The sequence below is a fragment of the Magallana gigas genome, chromosome 1 (assembly GCF_963853765.1).
Source record: "Magallana gigas chromosome 1, xbMagGiga1.1, whole genome shotgun sequence".
NCBI classification, from domain to species: Eukaryota; Metazoa; Mollusca; class Bivalvia; order Ostreida; family Ostreidae; genus Magallana; species Magallana gigas.
The window spans coordinates 50,356,789-50,377,616 of record NC_088853.1 but is presented as its reverse complement, the minus strand read 5'-3'; the positions used below and the strand labels follow the sequence as shown (position 1 = coordinate 50,377,616).

The window sequence follows — 20,828 nt, the reverse complement described above, 5'->3', positions numbered from 1 at the left end:
TTATATAGGAAGATATCAATAATTAGAATTTGTACTAATTGTCATATATCAAATAATATTTGAATAAAAAAGTAACTTAATTATGTTTAAATTTGTGTTGCTTTAAAAACAAAAAAATCAGTAATGTTCCTTATTAAATAGGTAGTGATGCGTTTATAATACAATAACTCATCATGATTACAAGAATCAAAAAAGAAATTTCAAAGTTCAAAAATAAATTATTTTCTTTCTGCTTTAAACAGTTTCACAGGTTCATAATTTGAATACATCAACAGTGTGCCCCTAATTATCATAATAAAACATACTTCTATTTATATTTCAATTCCCGTTTGAAACAAGATTACCTATGGTTGTTTACAAACAAATCCACAACACGTGCTATCGTAAATGCTTGACCAAACCAACTGCATTATCCTGTTTATTTATTACAACAAAACCACTAGATATGTTTATCGCTTACATTTATATTGGAGACCGTGCCCGATAACAAATAAATTTACATATCAAATTTTACTTCTATCGGGCACGATCTCCACTTAAAATGTAAGCGATAAACTTAAATAATATTTAGTGAATTTTTCACCTTATTGTATTCATCCGCCATTTCTTGATTAAGAAAATTTATTCTTATGCAATTAGTTGTCAATAACCAGGGAGGCAAAACCGGGTTTTTTGTACACAATTTAGTTGAATAAATGGAATAAAAATCTTGCAATACGTTTAACAGTTTAAAGAACTTATTTCTTATGCGCATTTAAAAGGCGGTGCAGTGCATGAATTTTGGACGATTGCCAATCCAGACGATCGCTAGAAGGATGCCGAGCATTAGCTCGACGCCTTAAAAATGATCGCGTAAAAATACATGTTGAAAACATTTTGTTTAACTTTTTCTTACATTGGTTATTTAAAATGCATTGTACAAAATGTTATGAAGTTGTTGGTTTTCTTAAAACATACACTTGTTCCCCTAATTTCCAAAGTTATACATGTAAACCACAATGAACTTAATAATAAAAGAAAGTAACTCTACCTTCCGTGCAGTTGTCTCCCATAAACCCTGAGTCACATCCATCTGCACATGTTCCGAATATATGATGACATTGTTGGTTATTAAGACAGTGTCCACAAGGTGTGCTACAGTTCGCTCCAAAAAGCCCACCATCGCATTCTATAAAAAAAAAATAGTAACTCCAATTAAAAGTGTATACAATTATTTACTGATATATAAATCTCAAGATATTAAGGTTTTAAATAATATTATCTGAATGTTATACAACTTAGACAGTGTTAAACGACCGACGTTCAGCTTTAAATCCAAGGAACTAAATAAAAGTACCCTAATTATAATGTTTTTTTTTCTTCCAAATCAGATTGTGTGTAAAGAAGAAGGGCAACACGTTTAATAAAGAGCAAAGACATGGTTTAAAGATACATTGCAAATAATTCAGATATCAATTTATTATCTTATGTATATTAAACATTTCTCTAGCTATTCTTGGTTTAGTAAGATAAACTGACTTAAATATTTCAAGTCTATCAGTTTATATGCTTTTGATACTAAAGGAGCTCAAAATGATAATAATAATTTATTAATTAATATATATGCGTTTCAGACATATAACATGATTGCGTAGTACCAAATCTTGAATATCTTATGCTTGAATATTCGTATAACCTGATGAATTATCCCGATACATACTTTCTGTACAATGTGTCCCTTTCCATCCCGGATGACATCCAAAATCACAAAGCCCTGATCTTTTATTACAGCTGTGACAGTTAGCAGAACATTCCCGAGCACAGTTTTCACCAAAGTATCCATCCTGGCACTCTACAAAAAATGAATAAAACCAGTGCACGCTAATTTAAGTAATAAAAGTTTTGGCTTGAGTTAACAATAAAAAAGAGTGAATGCATGATATAAAGAGGGGTTTTAAAAACATTGAGAAAAAAAACATTGAGAAAAATTGTCATTGTCAAAATGGCCAATCAAAAATATAAAGACAGAACAGATTGTTTAAGTTAATCAACTCACCCTGATCACACGTTTGACCTTCATACCCCACTTCACACCCCTGTGAGCAAGTCCCATGCACGTGGTCACATTGCGTTATGTTTATACAATGTCCGCATTGTCTTTGGCATCCGTCTCCGTACCATCCTTTGTCACATTCTGTGATGAAAGAACGAATGAGAGCACAAACATAAAATTACCATTATATGTATTTGAAATAAAAATTTTGACAAAGGTTCTTTAAAACGAAATTATGACATTTTTTTTTTTATAATTGATAATAATTGAAATAAACATGAAAATAAATTTATATTTCAGGAAAACAGGGATAACAATTATTATTAAACATTCTATATACAGTACCCGCAACGTTATTCTTTACAATCCTATCCTATCGTGTAACAATCCTATCGTATCGTGCGTGTATACTTTTCTATCGTGCGTTTATCCTATCAGGATTATCGTTTAATTTTAACAGTTTTCCGTTTATCCTATCGTGTTAATCGTTGTATGCCTTTTCATAAGCAAGTAAAGTTATTTTAAAGTTACGAGTCAATCAGTGCGCCGTCTACGGACATTTATTTAGCAAAAATGTAAATTCCTATCCAGCATTCTATCCTGACACTAAATTCTCAATTCTCTAGATCAAATTAACCAGTAGTACATGTAAATCATATCTATAAGCAGTGGAAGTGAAAAACTATCGAAGTTCTTTGGAACAAGGTAACATATTTACCTGTATATCGAATATATTAAATCGTACGCGGACTAAATACCTGTGTAAACATTAAGTTGTATTGCATGCATCATTGTTTTAAGGAGCAAAAGTAATTATTATATAATTAATATTTACTTAAAACAAAAGTATTATTATAATTGAACCCGCTATATTTTCCGTGTGATATTTGATCTCGGGCTAAAATGTTCCCGGCGATCGGCTTGGGTCTGCAGTAATAAAAACAATGTCAACAAATTTTGCGCGGAATCTGCATCTGTGAAAATATTTTTTAACGTGTATGCAATATAATTTGTTTTTAATGCATCATTTTTTATACAGAAACAAATGTTTTTATGATAGATTTTATATTTATTTAGAGCAAGAGTTGTATTTTCATTGAGTCCGCTATTTTCTGTGTTATTTGCTCTCGGGCTGAAATGTTTGCGACGATCGGCTGGGTTGTTCGGTATTGAAACAATGTTAACAATACAAATAATTGATCATTTCAGCTAATAATATTCGTTTATCCTTTCCTATCGTGTATCAATCCTATCATATCGTGAGTGTATACTGTCCTATCGTGCGTTGATCTTATCCTATCGTGCGTGAATCCTATCTTATCGTTTATCTTGTAAAAATTAACGTTGCGGGTACTGTACCATGACATATAATAAATAATAAATTAGTTTATGATAAAAATAAATTACGGTTCTCATTATTTACATCTTGATCTATATCTTAAGTTAATGACAATATTAGAAACAAGTTTATGACAATATTAGACACAAGTTAATGACAATATTAGAACAATACTGACAATAAAAATGAATTATTTATCAAAAATGATTAAAGAGTAGACAACTACAGTATTTTTGAATTGAGTGTCGCTATACTATACCCAATTCGCACTGGTGTCCCTTGTATCCAGGTTTACATCCCTGACAGGTGCCCGTCTCGATGTGACAGTATCGACAGTTGACGTCAGGACAGGGGAGGTCACAGTCAATACCATAGTATCCGGGTCGGGGACAACCTAGGTATAATAAAAAAGGACATTTTCACTATGCCATGTCATTATAAACATTGTGATACATTGATACATTGTACTGGTTTTCCAGTTAATCAAATGCAAACTTAATGAGGATTGTAAATTGATCAATTTGATTAAAACTTTTCAATGAATGAGATACGTTTACTGAAATTTTTACGTACCTATTGATAACAATCCATACAAATTTTATAAATTGTGTTTTGAAGTTTATTTTATCTTTATAAGTTAATTAAAAAATTAAATTAAACAATCTACAACGAAACTATAGACATAAACATGTTTACCATAGACTTCTACTTCACAGAGTTCGTTATAGGCGTAGTCAGAATATCCACTAGGATAGGTAACTCCTTGTAGTCTCTCGTTGTAGTAGATGACGTATTGACCATGAACAAAGCAGGTGGTGTTAAAGACAGCTGGTATCGTGCTTGCAGTGAAGTTGTTGTCTTTGTAGCAAAGTCTTCCCTCCGACTTGTCTGTTGTGTTTGAGACGTATATAGAGAATCCCAGAAATCTCGCTGTATGCCAGTTTGATGAATCTTCAATAAAAATATAGTTTACGTTCACAAAACATACCACAATGAATTAACAGAAACAATTAAAGCAAGAAAAACAAATATCCACTCGTTTCAAAACTACTTTCTATCAAACTAGATCAAAACAATCTGAGTAAAAAAAAACCTTAATCAATTTAAGGTTGTAAGGGACATTTGTCAATATTAATGTGGATAAAAGTAAATTATAATCAACAGATTTTCACCGGTTAATAATTTTCAAATTTTACAATATCTTACCACAAATAGCTTTTAAAAATATATGGAGAGGTAACAATTGTAAAACCCCGAGCGGGATTCGAACTCATGACTTACAGACTCGTAGTAAACGCTATAACCCACTGCGCTACGTTGTTAGGTGACAATATTGGGAAAGAAAATACTTATATAATTAAACTTCATTTTATTTATTGTTTATTTCGATAAACAAAACGTCACAACATTAAAGTGTCCCATACCACCTTAGGGTCTTACAATGCAAAGAAAATACAAAAACCTTTTCGTTATTGATATGTTGCCAAAAATAATACTTCATATTTCTAAAAGATGATCAAAATTTCTATGAAGCAATAATGTTCATAAAAAAGATAACATTTAGGCCTTCTTTCAGGTACTGATACCTAACCTTTTTTTTTCAAATCTAGTAAGTGTAACAAAAGGACCCTCACTCTTTTATACTCTCAATATTTAAATTCTAAATACGAGTCTTAATGTAGATTAAATATCAGGAAATGCCTACATGTACGTAGGCCATCCACTCCTAATGAGATCCTCCTCCATTTTACAGCTATATTTAAAGTTTAACTTATTTTATTAAACTTCAGGAATTCTCCTAATTTTTATATATTATAATGATATCGATTAACCAGTATGGGTAACTGACCATAACCCCTGACTCATCATCGACATGACCTTTAATTTTTGTTAAATAACTTATGTGACTTCTTTAATGACTTAACATACAATAAGTGTTACATTAGTTATCTCAATCTTCCGTAACTACAAATCTGGAAATAAACATGAGTATTATACTGTGTATATATAGAGTACATGTATATTTCGATTGTATTGCATTATCAGCACTTTTCGAGTTCAAACTCGTTGGCGTTATATGCATCATAAAAAAGTGTTCCATATGCTGAACACAAATATTGCAGTAGTGAATCGGTAATTCTCTGCAGAAATTGCTCCTCGAGTATAGATGGCTCTCTAAGATATCATTTTTTAAATAAAAAATTAACTTGTACATTAAAAAACAACTTTTTACTTGCTTTTTAACGTAGAAGTATTTGTATAAACACTTTGTGTATTGATTACATCACATTTAAATTCAATTTATTCCCCCTTTTTGAGAAAAATAAATCCCATAGCATTTGGCAAATGACATCGGAAAGTTTGATCACTGCACCAAAATTGGAAAACAAATAATATTCTAAAATGATCGCTGTCTATATAATTATTAAATTTTTGTAGCAATATCTTCTATTTCTATTGGCCCTTTTACCTGCTAAAACGATGATTATGATATATCAGCAGTTGCATTATTAATATACAATTAAAAAGCACTATTTCAAATTAATTACGATTTTAAAAATATTACTGATGTATTGGTACGTACCCCAGGCTAAATTCTCGGTCCTGTAATAGATACGAATGTTATGGATGCTATAGATGCTCTCTAGATTAACCCACCAGGTAGCGGTGCGTTGTTTCTCAGCTGATATTGAACACTCTCCTCCTAAACCTTTCAAGTTTGATTTGCGTCCATCCACAGCATTGCCGGCACTAACGTTAGCATGTCTGTATATGTTCTCCTCATATGCTGGTTTGCGTAGAGCCAAGTTAACTGTAAAATTATTTAGATCATCACTATTTGAGCCTTTTAGCGAAAAGAAGTGTCTCACAAATGTTGAACTCTTATCTCGTATCACAGAAGTATTAAGAATGCTTTTTGTAAATTTCCAAAATAAAACAACATTGTTATTATGCATCATACAAAAATTTAAAAATTAACCTAGACGAAAAAACAACAACCATCAGACACGATTTCTCTGATTAACTAGGTTACGCACATTTCCACATTACTCTCCTTAAATCGTATGATACGCAGTTTTATATATTAATATCTCTAAGAAGATTTGGAATCTAGTTTACAATGTTCGTATTTGGAACTTAGTACAAGGTGGCAAGTAACTTAAATACAACCTAGGTTACATGTGCGTCCTCCATAACCCGCTTTACATCCCTGTAAACAAGATCCGTTAACGTGGTCACATTGGGAGCTGTTCAAACAATGTCCACATTTCCTTTGGCATCGGTTACCGTATGTTCTATCCCGACATTCTATAACGAAAAGAAAATGAAAGTATAAAGCAATTGGTGCGTAGAGGTGTTGAAAGAAAATATTTTAAACACAATGATTACATCATTCTTAAAAGCAACACAGCCTTATTATAAAAAGATATATATTAACCTATTTACTACGTATACTAAAATATTATCCTCTACGTACAATTATACTCAATTTTCGCAGTCAATAAAAAAACAAGAGGCTCATGGGCCACATCGCTCACCTGAGGAACAATAGGTATGATAAAATCAGCTTAATGGAGTCATAATACAATCTATCTGGACAATGTACAATAAAACATGTAGATCCTGTATAAATAAAATCCATTTTTCCCCCTGGATATTCTTATGTTTATAATCATTCGTCCCTTTTCTAACAGGCTGATTTTATAGTCATATCACATTATGAGTATTGCAGCTCTCAAAAAGATCCTTAATAATTGTTTATATATGGGTTATAAAGCTACATCGAACTCTGAACCTTCTTGTGAGGCCGAAGAATTGTCCTGGAGCCAAAGTCTTATCAATTATAAAGAATCATCTGGCTGATTAGTTTCTGGGAAGATTTTAAAAGATTTACTCTATATATTCCTATGTAAAACTTTAACATCCCCCCAATGTGGCCCCACCCTACCCCCGGGGTTCATGATTTTCACAACTTTGAATCTACACTACCTGAGGGTACTTCAACACAAGTTTCAGCTTTCCTGGCTGATTAGTGTCTGAGAAGAAGATTTTTAAAGATTTACTCTATATATTCCTATGTAAAACTTTGACCCCCATTGTGGCCCCACCTTACCCCCAGGGGTCATGATTTTCACAATTTTGAATTTCCACTACCTGAGGATGCTTCCACACAAGTTTCAGCTTTCCTGGCTGATTAGTTTCTGAGAAGAAGATTTTTAAATATTTACTCTATATATTCCTATGTAAAACTTCGACCCCCCCCCCCCCCCCATTGTGGCCCCAACCTACCCCCAGGGATCATGAATTTTACAACTTTGAATCTACACTACCTGAGGATGCTTCCACACAAGTTTCAGCTTTCCTGGCTGATTAGTTTCTGAGAAGATTTTTAAATATTTACTCTATATATTCCTATGTAAAACTTCAACCCCCTATGGTGGCCCCACCCTACCCCCAGGGGTCATGATTTTCACAACTTTGAATCTTCACTACCTGAGGATGCTTCCACACAAATTTCAGCTTTCCTGGCTGATTAGTGTCTGAGAAGAAGATTTTACAAGATTATCTCTATATATTCCTATGTAAAACTTTGACCCCCATTCTGGCCCCACCTTACCCCCAGGGGTCATGATTTTCACAATTTTGAATTTCCACTACCTGAGGATGCTTCCACACAAGTTTCAGCTTTCCTGGCTGATTAGTTTCTGAGAAGAATTTTTTTTAAATATTTACTCTATATATTCCTATGTAAAACTTCGCCCCCCCCCCCATTGTGGCCCCAACCTACCCCCAGGGATCATGATTTTTACAACTTTGAATCTACACTACCTGAGGATGCTTCCACACAAGTTTCAGCTTTCCTGGCTGATTAGTTTCTGAGAAGAAGATTTTTAAAGATTTACTATATATATTCCTATGTAAAATTTCAACCCCCGATGGTGGCCCCACCCTACCCCCAGGGGTCATGATTTTCACAACTTTGAATCTACACTACCTGAGGATGCTTCCACACAAGTTTCAGCTTTCCTGGCTGATTAGTGTCTGAGAAGAAGATTTTAAAAGATTATCTCTATATATTCCTATGTAAAACTTCGACCCCCATTCTGGCCCCACCCTACCCCCGGGGGTCATGAATTTCACAACTTGGAATTTACATTACATGGGGATGCTTTCACACCAGTTTCAGCTTTCCTGGCTGATTAGTTTCTGAGAAGAAGATTTTTAAAGATTAACTCTATATACTCCTATGTAAAACTTTGACCCCCCATTGTGGCCCCACCCTACCCCTAGGGGTCATGATTTTCACAACTTTGAATCTACACTACCTGGGGATAATTCCACACAAGTTTCAGCTTTCCTGGCTGATTAGTTTCTGAGAAGAAGATTTTTTAAAGATTTACTCTATATATTCCTATGTAAAACTTCGAGCCCCTATTGTGGCCCCACCCTATCTCCGGGGGTCATGATTTTCACAACTTTGAATCTACACTACCTGGGGATAATTCCACACAAGTTTCAGCTTTGCTGGCAGATTAGTTTCTGAGAAGAAGATTTTTTAAAGATTTACTCTATATATTCCTATGTAAAACTTCGAGCCCCTATTGTGGCCCCACCCTATCTCCGGGGGTCATGATTTTCACAACTTTGAATCTACACTACCTAAGAATGCTTCCACACAAGTTTCAGCTTTGCTGGCAGATTAGTTTCTGAGAACAAGATTTTAAAAGATTTACTCTATATACTCCTATGTAAAACTTTGACCCCCCATTGTTGCCCCATCCTACCCCCGGGGGTCCTGAATTTCACAACTTTGAATTTCCACTACCTGAGGATGCTTCCACACAAGTTTCAGCTTTCCTGGCTGATTAGTTTCTGAGAAGAAGATTTTTAAAGATTTACTCTATACACTCCTATGTAAAACTTCGAGCCCCAATTGTGGCCCCACCCTACCCCCGGGGGTCATGAATTTCACAACTTTGAATCTACACTACCAGAAGATGCTTCCACACAAGTTTCAGCTTTCCTGGCTGATTAGTTTCTGAGAAGAAGATTTTTAAAGATTTACTCTATATACTCCTATGTAAAACTTCGAACCCCCATTGTGGCCCCACCCTACCCCTGGGGGTCATGAATTTCACAACTTTGAATCTACACTACCTGAGGATGCTTCCACATAAGTTTCAGCTTTCCTGGCTGTTTGGTTCTTGAGAAGAAGATTTTTGAAAATTTCTCGAAATTTTTCATTAATTTCTAATTATCTCCCCGTGAAAACGGGTGTGACCCTTAATTTTCTCAACTTTGAATCCCCTTTGCCTAAGGATGATTTGTGCCAAGTTTGGTTGAAATTGGCACAGTAGTTCTTGAGAAGATGTTGAAAATGTGAAAAGTTTACGGACAGACGGACGGACAGACAGACAGACGGACAGACGGACGGACAGACGGACGACAGACAAAATGTGATCAGAATAGCTCACTTGAGCTTTCAGCTCAGGTGAGCTAAAAATGGACAAATCTGAATCACCTCTATCTAATAATTTCTCACAACAGTTTTTTCAGAAGTTTATTAAGAGCATACATTTATGTTGTACTTTGTACATATCAAAATAAATAACGAATCTTTTATTGGTCCTAAATTTTAGAACCAAAGTGAGTTTTATCTTTTATATCATGATGTTTATGAAACGTTTCAGGTTTGCAGCCAAATTACTGATCAAAATCTTGATAACAACACATACTAAACATCAATTTTTTTTTTATTCTTTATTCGTAGCTGCGTTGTGCTAAGTTTGATCTGAACTGGTTAAGTAATTATTGGTGAAGAAGTAGATAATGTAACCTAATACAACCCCAAACCACTAAACACTTTCAAAACATCGCTTATGGCCGACACAACACTCTTAAATTTGTGGAATCTCTATTTTAACTTACCGTTATATTGTATTCTTATAAAATACTAAAAATAAACATTTAAACTTAAATTTTATATTATATAAATAGTGCCTGTTTGGGAGGGTAACAGTTGAAATTGACACCCCGAGAAAACCATTGTCAACCGACGCGAAGCGGAGGTTGACAATGGTTTTCGAGGGGGGTCAATTTCAACTGTTATCCTCCCAAACAGGCACTATTTATTTTGTTATACTGAATGTCTTTTTTAAAAAATTTAAGAAAATTTTACTGCTTTTATATAGGAATAACGTGAATTCTACAGCGAACCGTACGCGCATAATTTTCGCGCATGTAACATTTTTTAATGTTACCCGTTGCCAAGTGCGTTGCTAACGCTGAGGGTAATAGTAAATATTATTAACTGCGTCTTAACCAATCAGATTTCAGTATTTAACATGAAAGTATAACAAATTTCAATATTGTCAGTAAAACCCTCGAAAGGATCATAACATTTTTGTTTGATGATACTCAATATACTTAGTACCAAAATGATTCATACACAATTTTGATAAGGCCATTGCAAGTGTTTTCTTTGTTAAGCGTCCACCCAAAACTCAAAAACCTAACTTTCTGTCAGGAAAAAACACAAACCTTAGAAAAAAACCTACAACTTTAAAAGTTCAACAAAATAAATTTTAGTATATATTTTGAAGTATTTTCCTCATTTTGTAACAAAAATAACAAATAATATAATAAAAAAAATCCATACTTTGGCACAAATTTAAACTTCATATAATAAATAAAAGACAAATAAATTCCCTGCATAATAGTAGAACTGACATCTTGCATTTTGAATGTTGTTTATAAATATTTGATTTAAAAATGCGACCCCGAGCCCGGTATACGAAAAAACGATCGAATTTTATGAACAACCATAGTGGGTTTTTTTTTTTAAAATTTTTACATCTGAAAACCAATCCATCCGCGGACGCTAAACATAGAAAAAACTTGGAATTGCCTAATTCATGACAACGTGGTTTATAAATTAAATTTGGTTTTTGAAAAGAACTTTAATCCATAAGATAAACTATTTTACTGGTTTTTTTATACCTTGAAATGAAAATGGCTGCAAGAGTGAAAAGCAGAAAGCTTTTTGCCAGGTTTGATAAAATTATAGTAAATCGGTATTGAAACTACATGTATGAACGAGAAAAAAATACTGACGAACAGATGAATGTAATCTTGGTATTACTACTCATAGCTGTTAAATTAACATAAAACTGACCACCTTGTTAAGCTTTCTTTGATCATTTATAGAAACTCTTTTCTACATTATGTATACAAAATGAAAGTGCTTACTTTTAAATGATAAAAAAAGACATTTTATGAATATGTATTTTGATATAATTAACTCGTAAATAATCAAGAAGAGAATTTTATAACAATATGCAAAAGTTAAATATAAGGATTAATGGCTTAAAAAAGCATTGCAAGCAACTGTTTATAGTTACGTACCCTGAATACACTTTTGGCCTTCATATCCAGGATCGCAGCCGTCAAAACAAGTTCCATTTATATGGCGACACTGACTCATGTTCAAACAATGTCCACAGTTTGTTTGGCATCCGTCTCCATATTTATTATTGTTACATTCTAAGATTAAAAATACAAGTATTCATTTCAAAGGAATGATCGGCATGTTATATCATTTGACAGCCTTATCAATGTAATGCCAAAACATTAGGGTGCAGGCAATAGTCACGATGAATAAGATATGTCGCACCGTTTTATTTGTTTCTGAAAAAGCAAGGCATGAATTAGCTTTACTTTTAGTAAACGAATTGTACTTCCAATTGATATTCTTACGCAAGGTATGTATGTATGTAAGGAAAAACGGAACTTGAAAAATTATGTATCTGACTGTATAAACGTTTTATTCTCAAGACAAACACATTAGAATAACGGTTTATGTCATCTACATGTAATTTAAGATTTATATGAGATTGTCATTGCACGGTAATTTAAGAAGTGCAAAGCGCAATGCGTGCGCAAATTGTAAAACTTGCCGGAAACCTCATATGGACACAACTGTGATCGGCCAAAGTCAATCACAATAATGGAGTATAAACTGTTATATTGAATAATAATGATGTTTGTAGAGGATGAAAAAAACTTTGTTGCTTGTTGATATATCATTAAATTAATTACTATAATCAAATGAGTTCAGTTAAAAAAATATACAGCTATTGACTGAGCATGCGGGCAAATATGATTTCTATTTATGTCGTCAGGTCCAACAAATTATAGTTTCCCTTTATACCCAGTCAACAATTACTTTGTATTGCCTTCACTACAAATGCAAGTGTAATGTTTTAAAAGTAGCCACCAGTTATTAATGTGGCACAGCCCGTCAGCTCTTTTTATTTCTGCGAGATTAGACGAATTTATTCATTGTGACGTAAACGATTAACACATTTTATGTAAGACAAACTGACCCGGTCAGCATCACAATGTTCAGACTGGTTGAATCATCAATTTGTTTTACTTCACCTTTTGTGATTACATGTAAGAACTTAGAACTATATTGCTGAAAATATGATTTTCTTGATTCCGGATTAAAGAACAGGTTCTCTGCACTAACTCTTGTCTATGTAACTTTTGGTCAGAATTTTATAAAACAATAACTCTACTCTTAGGAGCTTTGGAAATAATCGCTCTTGTCTCTTAGGCCAAGACTGTTGATATTAAACTGTATCATTCAATTCATTTTTTGTAATTAAAATATGTGTAATATTACCTGACATAATTGAATAAAAACGTTAAAAGGCAGCGGGAATAGACAAAGCAAACGTCTAAAATAGCGAGTATCATCCGCTTGATGCTATGCAATTATATACTATAGCATAAAAAACAAAATGTATCAAGCATACAAGAAAAGTAATGCTTGTTTTTTTCCTGAATAATTTCTTTTTTTTTTTGCCATTTAAACGAATTCTACGTAGACTGTCAACAGATCTTTTGTTATACTGATCAAAGCGTTCGTGTAGTTAAAGATCCCCAGGAGTGTACAGCTTACCTTGATAACACCGAGAACCTCTATATCCCGGATCACATCCCCCAAAGCAGGTCCCGTTCACATGGTAACAGAACGACTTGTTCACGCAATGTCCACATGCTTTATAGCATCCGTTCCCGTATGTTCCATTGTCACATTCTACAATCAAAGTATCGAAGTACTGAAAGCCTGGATTTTTTGATGTGTCATTATGCATAATGTGTAGTAAAGGCTGGCAGTCTCTCTCTGTCTTTCTCGTTTTTTCTCTCTCATGCTATTAAAGTCGGTAAAGCGTCAGAGCGACTATTAACTATTGACAATAATATGTCGGTCTGGTATAAAACGAGCAGTGCGTAGAATTTCAAACATGCGTAGAAAAATCATCCTCTATTTGTTGATTTGCAGCCTTTGCATACCTTTGCTTAGTAAAGTAGTTCATTCCAAATTGCTTAGTCTTGTTTTAAAACACGTAATGAATAAAAATTAAAAAAAAAACCACTCGTCGCTGAATTTATTTACAGCCCCCCCCCCCCCCCCCGAAAAAAAAATTAATAGATTGAAAGGCGAATCTTAACATAAAATAGTTAATTCAAATTTTAACGATATTTGAATATGTATAAAACATAATAGGATTGGTCATCAGGGGTTCTTGCTATCTAAGACACCACACCCATTTTTAAGAATCTTATTTATAAAAGAAATCTTAATATGCCATTTATTTTGAAAGAAAATCCAAATCACACCTACGTTCATAGTCATGTATAGTTAGAAGTATTTTTTGGCAAGTACCACCCCATTAAATCAAATGAGTCAAATAAATTCAAAATATCTAAATATATCTATAGAATCCTTTTTAGGCCTTTAGAAGGAGGTTGTCAAATGACCTAAAGTTTTAAGTAACTGCATTTCTTCTAAGCTTTTTTAAACAGATATTGTTCAACCAGATGCCTTTTCTAATTAACTCTTTAAAGCTTTGCACATGAGAGAGAGAGAGAGAGAGAGAGAGAGAGAGAGAGAGAGAGAGAGAGAGAGAAGGAGAATCTAGCTGAAAGAAACTTATTCTAAACATATGATTTCAATATATATATAAAACATAGAATATACAATATAAATAAACGGCTCTGGTGTTTTATGCAGTTATAAACATATTTAATTAAGAAAAATCAAGAATAGAGCAGCCAAGAAAAAACAAAAACAAAGAAAACAAAAGCAAAACATTCATTTACAAATACAAACATATATATATATATATATGTGTGACATGCCGCTCACGATACTCAACAACTGAAGTTCTTTGTTTAGCACAATTCAACTATGTTTGTATATGTGTGATGAGATAATCAATGTAGTTCAATAACCCTGATTTTATTATTATTATTATTGACAATTTGAACTTTCAGTATAATATCTTAATCTAGTAAAGATACAATTAGAATAAACAATTTCAGACCGAAATGGTCGATTATATATGGAATTCAAGGTTGCATGTACTGAGGATCTATTATTCCAAAATATGTCTTATGTTACGTACAATCTTTGTATTCAACCTAAATATACGCGTGAGCAACCATATTAACAACCAAAAAAAGAACACCAACAAACAAACAAATCTATTCAAATTTAAATGAATAATAACCAAGGACAGACATGTTATAGTAAACTCAATTCCAAAGAATACCATTTTGGAACAATATTTGGTGAGATTATAATTCTGTTCTTAAAGTGTTGTTAAAGAATGTCTTTTAAATGCGCCTTTTAGTGATATACTTTTCCTTTCCTGTTGAATGCTAATTACACACTAGTTAGGCTGGGAAATATATCACTGATGGTTAAATTAGCCCATTTAGCCCGTATAAACCATTCAATAAAGCATTGCGCATTTTACATAACCAACTCTTAGTTTTTTCGTTTCTAAAATTAAAGAAATTCAGCTTACATGTGAGTTACTCTGGGTGTTTATCAGTCTGATACAAAGTAAGTGGCTGGTTATTACATTAATTTAAGTTTCTACAACTTGTTAAAGTCTTTTGACGTACGACAGTCTCTTTGTGTTTTAAATGTCACTTAAAATCGTAAACGATCAGAAGCAAATGCAGGCATGGTAAAAGTTATAAGCATGAACAATAAAAATCATTTCACGATATTTACATTTTGCATTATACATTTCACTGAATGTAGAATGTATGTAGAATGTAGAATATAGCCAATTTTTGGATGTTGTTCAAAGATTGATTAATTATGAAGACAAATCTGAAAATTTGTATTACACAAGTAACACAGAATCGACACAGATGACAAGACAATTGTACATAAACACACATATGCAACGCATTTTATACAATTTAGAACTTTAATTCATTATATTTATTCTTAAGGGGCAAACAGACTTAATACTTATAGCATATCCCTATACAAAATGTAACCTGACCCGTTCAAGGGCTAGGCGGAGAGTTCCAGTCCTGTGTACGAATTTGGCGGGGAAGGGTGATGAATTAATCATGTGACCCAATCTTGCCAGTACTTTCGTTAAAGATTTTAATCTCTCGTGCATAAACAATCACTCTACAGATGTATACAAACCCAACGCTTAACGCCAGTGCAATAATTAAATGCAGAAATATCGTTATATACATGTAAATGGTTACCTATACGTAAATACTTTGATAACAGTAATTCCTTTTAAAAAGTCAATTTCATTAAAGTAAATCATTACAAGGAATTGGTGTGTTCTTACGTTTTACCTGATAAAATCTATGTACGATTTTGTCAGTAATTTAAACAACAATCGCAAGAATGAAAAAAAATAATTATTTATAAATCGCACATTAAAGTTAGCTTACAATTAAAAATCAAATTCGAATTTATTATTGTTGATCAAGTTAATGCATACCAAGATATACACTGTATACCAATTTTTATTCGCGATAACTTTATTATGCGATTAACTGTCGAAAAAACGATTCGTTAGTTATATTTTAGTAAATAAATGGCATAAAAACGACTAATGTTTGCGACTTAGCCGTATTGAGATCAACGTTGCAATGAAAAACAACCGACAAAGACTGGTTCATGGCGAGAAATATTGGCGGTGACGAGGCTTTCGTTAACACCGCGAAAATTTCTCATTTGTGAATAAAACTTGGTTTACATTCATTAAATTACTATTTCCCATTGAAAAGCAACATTGGTCGTAAGTTCATTACCATACAACTATAACTTAAATGTCAGAAAAAAGATATTGAAAACCTCTTTCTATATCATTGTTAATTCTTTTTTTTTCTTTTTTTTACAGAAAGTTTAATTTTTTGAATGATACATAACGATACATGTAAAATATGACACATTTGACCTTTGTACCCTGCCTCGCACCCCTGTAAGCAAGTTTTAATTACGTGGTCACATTGCGCTCTATTTAAACAATTCCCACAATTCTTTTGGCACCCATCTCCGTATTTTCTATTGTCACATTCTATGGTAAAAATAATTCAAAAGGTAGCGTGAACAGTTTGGAATTTGAAACGAAGACGCATGTAATGTATTTATACAGTATTGCATGCATTTTTGAGGCTCATTATAGCTTTATTAAAATCAAGGAGAGAAAATTGTAGGGAGATAAACGCAAAATGTTTGAATAAAAATAGTTTGAACGTTCCTTTACTTGAAAAGTGCTGATATAATCCTGAGCTATGCATTTATTTGTTTGTCGTAACTAAACATATGCACTGATTAAGGAAAATATTTATGTGAAGTACAATACAAAAGCATTGACTATAAAAACGATGACAATATATTGCAAAGAAATTAAAAAAAATATGCTGATTTCCTTGATGATGGTGATGATAGAATGATGATGATGATGATGATGATGATGATGATGATGATGATGATGATGCTGATGCTGATGCTGACAATGATGATAATGATGACGATGACTGATACATGTATATGAGAACCCTTAAAAATGATAATAATAATTGAACATAACAACTAACTTAGAAGACATTTTCAGAGACTTTAATTTTAAATGAGTACCCAATTCACACTGGTGTCCTTTGTATCCAGGTTTACATCCCCCCTGACAGGTGCCCGTCTCAATGTGACAGAATCCACAGTTGACGTCAGGACAGGGAATGGTGCAATTAATACCATAAAAGCCAGGTGTAGGACATCCTACAAAAGTATGATTTCATATAAAGTAATGTTTGATTTGAGTAATCACAGGGTATGAGTAAAGATGAATAGTTCTCTGAATTAAAAACAACAGTTATGTTTGTATTTTAATTATCGACCGAATATATTGGCAAGGGGAAGCTTTTTTGACACTTTTCTCATATCAAGGTCACAATGAGTATGCTATTGAAATTTTTGATAAGCAAACACGTCAATTTTTTTTTATATATTAATCACCTGCTTTAGTATGTAAGTCAAATAAATAAAAAAAAGGATTATCAAAAGCATAAATGTATTTTAAAAAATTTGTGATAAAAGAGAACGCCTTTTTATTTTTTTTTCCAGAAAACCTCACACATTTCGAGTGTATTACTTGAGTTTAGGATAAAACTATTAGTGATAGAGGGGCAGATATTACAGACAAACTATAATACATTAAATTGTTTACCATACACTTCTACTTCACAGAGGTCGTTAAAGGCGTAGTCAGAATAACCACTAGGATAGGTAACTCCGGGTAGTCTCTCGTTGTAGTAAATGACGTATTGACCATGTACAAAGCAGGTGGTGTTAAAGACAGCTGGTATCGTGCTTGGAGTGAAGTAGTTGTCTTTGTAGCAAAGCTTTCCCTCCGACTTGTTTGTTGTGTTTGAGACGTGTATAGAAAATCCTAGAAACCTCGACGTAAATCCGTTTGTTGCATCTAAAATAATCAACAGTATTTTATTTCAATCATCGAGAATTTGGTCAATTCTCTATACTTTTCCATGGATAAAGATACATGTAACAAAATGAAATACTACGCTAATGTTACAGGTTTTCTAAAACACACAATCAACACATCGCCCTTGAGGATAACAATTCCATTGGTGTTCATGTTCTTTTATCTATAAATAATTTAATTTATCTGACGTTTTTAAAAACATACCCCAATATACATTGTCTGTCCTGTAATAGATCCTGATGTCGTGGATACTGCGGGTACTGGTCAGATTTACCCACCAGGTGGAGGTACGTTGATTTGTGGCTGATATTGAACATTGTCCTCCAATACCTCGCAGATCAGTTTTTAGTCCATCAACAGCATTGCTGGCATCAGTATTAACATTATAGTATGGGTACTCTTCATGAGCTGGTTTATTAAGTGCCAAGTTTTCTGTTGAATAAAAATTTAACCCAAGTAAATATGATTTACAGATTATATGATTATATAATTATTAGTTAAAAAAGATGCGCCGTTTTAAAATGTTTTGTGATTTTGTATTCTGCTTAAAATTATTCTCAATATGATATCTTCTTCCTTTACTAAAATTCTGCACTTGAGCCGGGCTTTCTAATCTCCATATTCGGGATTTTGATATTGTAAACCAAAAGATATACCATGAATATTTTTCACACGAAGTTGAATACATGACACATTCTGTATGAATACTATTGCATAACTAATGATGATCAGTTGGTTTCTTGAACCTTGGTTTTTGTTCTGTTTTGCAACCCTGTGTTAATTTATGATTACCTATGATTGGAACCATAGTAAACTATAACATGAAAACAATGTACATGTCAACTATTGACATATTTAGGCATTACTTGTTTACATTATTTATTTTAAAATTTTAAAATATGTTTCATTACTGGACGAATTCAACATATAAGAAGAATCTATTTGTCCAAAAATGTAATAAAGCGGCATATGCAAATGGAGCATGTTCAGAAGAATGTTAATCGGTTGACAATACAAAATTAATAAAGAAAGGTACTGTATACAGTGTAATTTTCGCCGTGTGTGATTTTCGCCCTTTTACTCTTGAAACAGTTTCCGCCCCGTCTTAAATTCGCCCAGACAGATGTGTTTTAAGAGAGGTAGTTTGAGACATCGTAATTCGCCCAGTCTTAAATTCGCCCGTTGACAACGAGGGCGAAAGAGGCAAAAAAAAACGGGGGCGAATATATTCCTGTCTACAGTATATGTGGTGGTTCAAAATTCCAAGAGAGATAACTCTATCTTAACCCCTATTGCTTTATGTTCAGTCATTGTCCCTGTATTGTGTGAGGTGTTGTTTCGACTTTTATAAATGTAAAAAAAAACGTTTATAACTTTTGTACAGATAAACCTAAGCTATTTAACCACCTTTATTACACTTTTAGCTAGCAATCACTTACATGAATGACTTAGGATTTTGTCATTACTAAATGAAGGAATGTAGTATATGTTACATATATATGAAACACTTACATTAGAAGTTTAAATATTTGTCATCATAAAGCCATGTTACGATGCTAATATTGCATTTTGATTAATGCAATTAATTAAACTGAGCATATCTTTCAAAGAGTCATAAAAGCAAACGGTTCCCGTCAGATGAAGATTTTTTTAATGTTTTGTAAAAGATCACGCCTTAGAACGCCGAAATGTCATTTACCAAAGGTTAAACTGCAAAAAGGATTAATATTGTCAAAAGTCATTTCTAGGGTGAGGGCATTTGGATCAAAAGTAATAATCATGATAATTGATGTAATCATTTCATTGTTATATGAAATCCTTATTCCCGTAATTTTTCGTCGGTAAAACGCAAAAAAAATTAATAATTATATCCCATGGCAAAAACCGTGAATGTATAAAAAAATTCTCTTCATTTCCCTAAATAAATAAAGGGAAGTATTTCGTATTGTGGTATGTGAATTGCTCACACAAAGCTAGCTCTCATAGTCTTCACAACGAATAAGAAATAAGTATACTTATAAATGTTTGCTTACCGTAAGCAGAAGAGAAGGAAAACCATAAAGCAATACAAGTATTTGTCAAAAACATTTCTTCAAGGTCTTTTAAAACAAGAAAACATGTTGGTCTCCAAACTTTTTTTTAAGTGCGAAAGACTAACATCTTCCTTGTTCCGGGATCCCCCAATCGTATTTGAGTCATTTTGGTAGCTTTATTTAAAGTTGTGATAAGAGCACGAGAAACTTTAAACATGTACTTGTATGTAATATGTAGTTCCGTTTAATACATTATATCGGTTAATTGCGCCTTTCTTTTAGACAGAAAAACATTTGTACATTTAAATGGGTTTTTTTCCCTATGAGTTTCTGGTAGTTTGATTTTTATAAAGACAAGTTCGGTTTTGTTTAAAATACATTGTTAAGAAAAAAAAAACAATAAAGATAAACACAGAGAGAATAAAATACCGTATAAAGGAATAATTTCACTGTCGTGAAATTTTACGAATTTGTTCGGAAACTCGCTGTTTTTACATAATATTTTTTCATGTTATTTTTTACGAAAAGAGAAATTGCGTACAAAATAATAAAAAAAAAAGATTCCTATATTATTAAATTGTATA

General features: G+C 32.7%; 1 protein-coding gene across 1 annotated transcript in view; it reads right to left on the bottom strand.

Annotated features, from left to right (window-relative positions):
- The window catches only part of LOC105337738 (multiple epidermal growth factor-like domains protein 10), a 35,109-nt gene extending 14,724 nt beyond the window's left edge, over positions 1-20,385 (bottom strand). Inside the window, exons 1-13 of the mRNA XM_066069692.1 lie at positions 20,245-20,385; positions 18,416-18,643; positions 17,936-18,190; positions 17,350-17,487; positions 13,339-13,476; positions 11,778-11,915; positions 6,543-6,680; positions 5,956-6,183; positions 4,068-4,322; positions 3,631-3,765; positions 2,036-2,173; positions 1,700-1,831; positions 1,031-1,168 (exon numbers count right to left, since the gene is read on the bottom strand). Of these exons, the coding sequence (XP_065925764.1) occupies positions 1,031-1,168; positions 1,700-1,831; positions 2,036-2,173; positions 3,631-3,765; positions 4,068-4,322; positions 5,956-6,183; positions 6,543-6,680; positions 11,778-11,915; positions 13,339-13,476; positions 17,350-17,487; positions 17,936-18,190; positions 18,416-18,643; positions 20,245-20,299 (2,116 nt within the window). The 5' untranslated portion in view covers positions 20,300-20,385. The remainder of the gene's footprint in view (positions 1-1,030; positions 1,169-1,699; positions 1,832-2,035; positions 2,174-3,630; positions 3,766-4,067; positions 4,323-5,955; positions 6,184-6,542; positions 6,681-11,777; positions 11,916-13,338; positions 13,477-17,349; positions 17,488-17,935; positions 18,191-18,415; positions 18,644-20,244) is intronic.
- Between the last annotated feature and the right edge of the window lie 443 nt (positions 20,386-20,828).